Consider the following 1,986-nt stretch of genomic DNA (forward strand, 5'->3'; position numbering starts at 1 on the left):
CCGCTGTGGGAAGACCACGCACCTGCACGAAGGTCATATACACTTTGTCGACGTCTGGCCGCTCCTCCCGGTCCACCTTTACGCTGACAAAGTCCTCGTTGAGCAGGCGGCCAATCTCCTCGTTCCGGAAGGACTCCTCCTCCATCATGTGGCACCAGTGGCAGGTGGAGTACCCCACTGGAATGGGGCCGTGGGCCGCCGTGGGGACCAGGGACTGGTCGGAGGGGTGCCAGCCAAGGGGGCCCACTGGACTGTGGAAACCCTGACCTCTGGTTTTCCGGGAGGGCCCCTGCCCCTGTCCGATACCACTCTGCCCGCCCCCTCCCCCCATCCCAGGGGAGGCCGGTGCATTACCTGAAAGGAAAATGGGCTTGTTTTCTTTCCTGGCCTTGTCGAAGGCTTCCTGACCCCAAGGGTACCTAGGCCGGGCGGGGTGAGGCGTCACTCACGAGCCCAGGAGGAGCTGAGAGCCTGGCCGCCCCAGGAAGGGCATCGGGAGAGGTACTCACCAGTCCACAGGGTTGTAGGCATGTTGCAGGAGGTACGGTGACTTCTCACTGATGAGGCGGTTGGGGACCTTCTGGGGCGTGGACTGGGCGCAGTTGGTGCGGCTGCCCTTCCCTCCAGCCGGCATGGACACTGAACTGCTGACCGACACACTGCGGTCCTTGTCCCGGGAGGAGCCACCCCTGCGCCAGCAGGTGGGTCAGGCCAGGGGTCTCCCTCCACCACTCCAGAGGCCCACTTCCCCCCACCCCTGCCCTCTGGCACCCCTCCCGGAACCCCCTGCTCCCAGCCCAACCCACCTTTCTGAACCACGGGGGAGACTGTGGCCTTTGTGCTCCCCCTTATGTTTTGGGGGGGATGAAGAAAGGTGGCTCATTGGGGGCTCCCTGCCAAGTTAGTCTCCCCCAACTTCTCGGCCTGGCGGTGGGAAGGATAATGACTGTGAGGTCAGGGCAAGTCACAATGGGCAGAATGGTTGTTCAGGCTCCATTCTCTCCCCCTGGCCGGGCCCCCTCCCCAGGATGATGGTTCTGGGGGCGTCTCTGCCATGCCTGGCGTGGGATCGGGCAGAAAGGCCGCCCGGTGCCGGTGGCTGGACAGGGCGGGAAGAGTTGAGTCTGGGACTGGACCAGGTTAGGGGCAATGAGAGGAAAATCAAGAGAGCACCCCCCACTCCACATCGACTCACGTGGCACTTCTGTGGGCCAGGTCCCTTACCAGTCTGCCAGGACCCCTGGTAAATCAGAAACTGACCCTGATTTCAGGGGGCTCAGTCTGGAGGGCGGTGCTGCAGGGTAGCCTAATTAATGACAGGCCCCTGCACCAATCAGGGCTGTGACAGGCCAGCCCAGGGTGCTGTCAGACAAAAACCCTGGCCTAGCATCGGGGTTCGAGGAAGGCTTCCTGGAGGAGGGGTCCCAACAGAGTCCCAGGGGAACTGCCCTGCAGCTGGAGGGCAGGGGCTTGGAGGGCAGGGGCTTGGAGGGCAGGGCCAGGGCCAGGGCGCCAACTGGGGAGTGCAGAGGGGGGGAGGGGTCAGGCGTGAGGGGCTGGCCAAGCATGCACTGAGGACCAGCGCCCGCCCCGCCCGGGATGCCTGGACCTGGGGCCCAGCAGGCACAGGGCACGCAGTAGCGACCCACTCGCCCGCCTGTACCTGCGGCTGGAGGCGAGGCAGGGTCTGGCGCGCAGCAGCAGGAGGCCGCGGCACAGCCAAGTTCGCGTGCCCAGCATGGCTGCTCCAGGTCTTGGGCCCGTGCGCTGCGGACCCGGAGCGAGAGAGGGAGGGAGGAAGGGAGGGAGGGAGGCCCGGGCAGCGACCTAACCGCCGGCTGGTCTTAGCCAACACTCCGGGCCAGTGACTGGTCTCAGAGCGCGGCCGGTGACTGGTCTCAGGGCGCCTCCTGGTGGCCGAGTGCGGGATTCCATGCAGGACAACCCGGGACTGGGAGCACCTGGGTGTGCGCACGAAATTGGGTG

The 1,986-nt window shown here is 65.5% G+C and overlaps 1 protein-coding gene across 2 annotated transcripts in view; it reads right to left on the reverse strand.

Annotated features, from left to right (window-relative positions):
* Positions 1 to 1,761, reverse strand: part of SPATA20 (spermatogenesis associated 20) — an 8,010-nt gene extending 6,249 nt beyond the window's left edge. Inside the window, exons 1-4 of one of the 2 annotated variants that reach the window (XM_006102867.3) lie at positions 1,664 to 1,761; positions 510 to 689; positions 355 to 419; positions 23 to 177 (exon numbers count right to left, since the gene is read on the reverse strand). In XM_006102867.3, the coding sequence (XP_006102929.1) occupies positions 23 to 177; positions 355 to 419; positions 510 to 689; positions 1,664 to 1,740 (477 nt within the window). In that variant the 5' untranslated portion in view covers positions 1,741 to 1,761. Of the gene's footprint in view, positions 1 to 22; positions 178 to 354; positions 420 to 509; positions 690 to 806; positions 948 to 1,663 lie in introns of those variants that run through there. The other variant, XM_023744208.1, reaches the window with a different exon arrangement.
* Positions 1,762 to 1,986: the final 225 nt, after the last annotated feature.

This window comes from Myotis lucifugus, unplaced genomic scaffold (assembly GCF_000147115.1).
Source record: "Myotis lucifugus unplaced genomic scaffold, Myoluc2.0 scaffold_435, whole genome shotgun sequence".
Lineage (NCBI taxonomy): Eukaryota > Metazoa > Chordata > Mammalia > Chiroptera > Vespertilionidae > Myotis > Myotis lucifugus.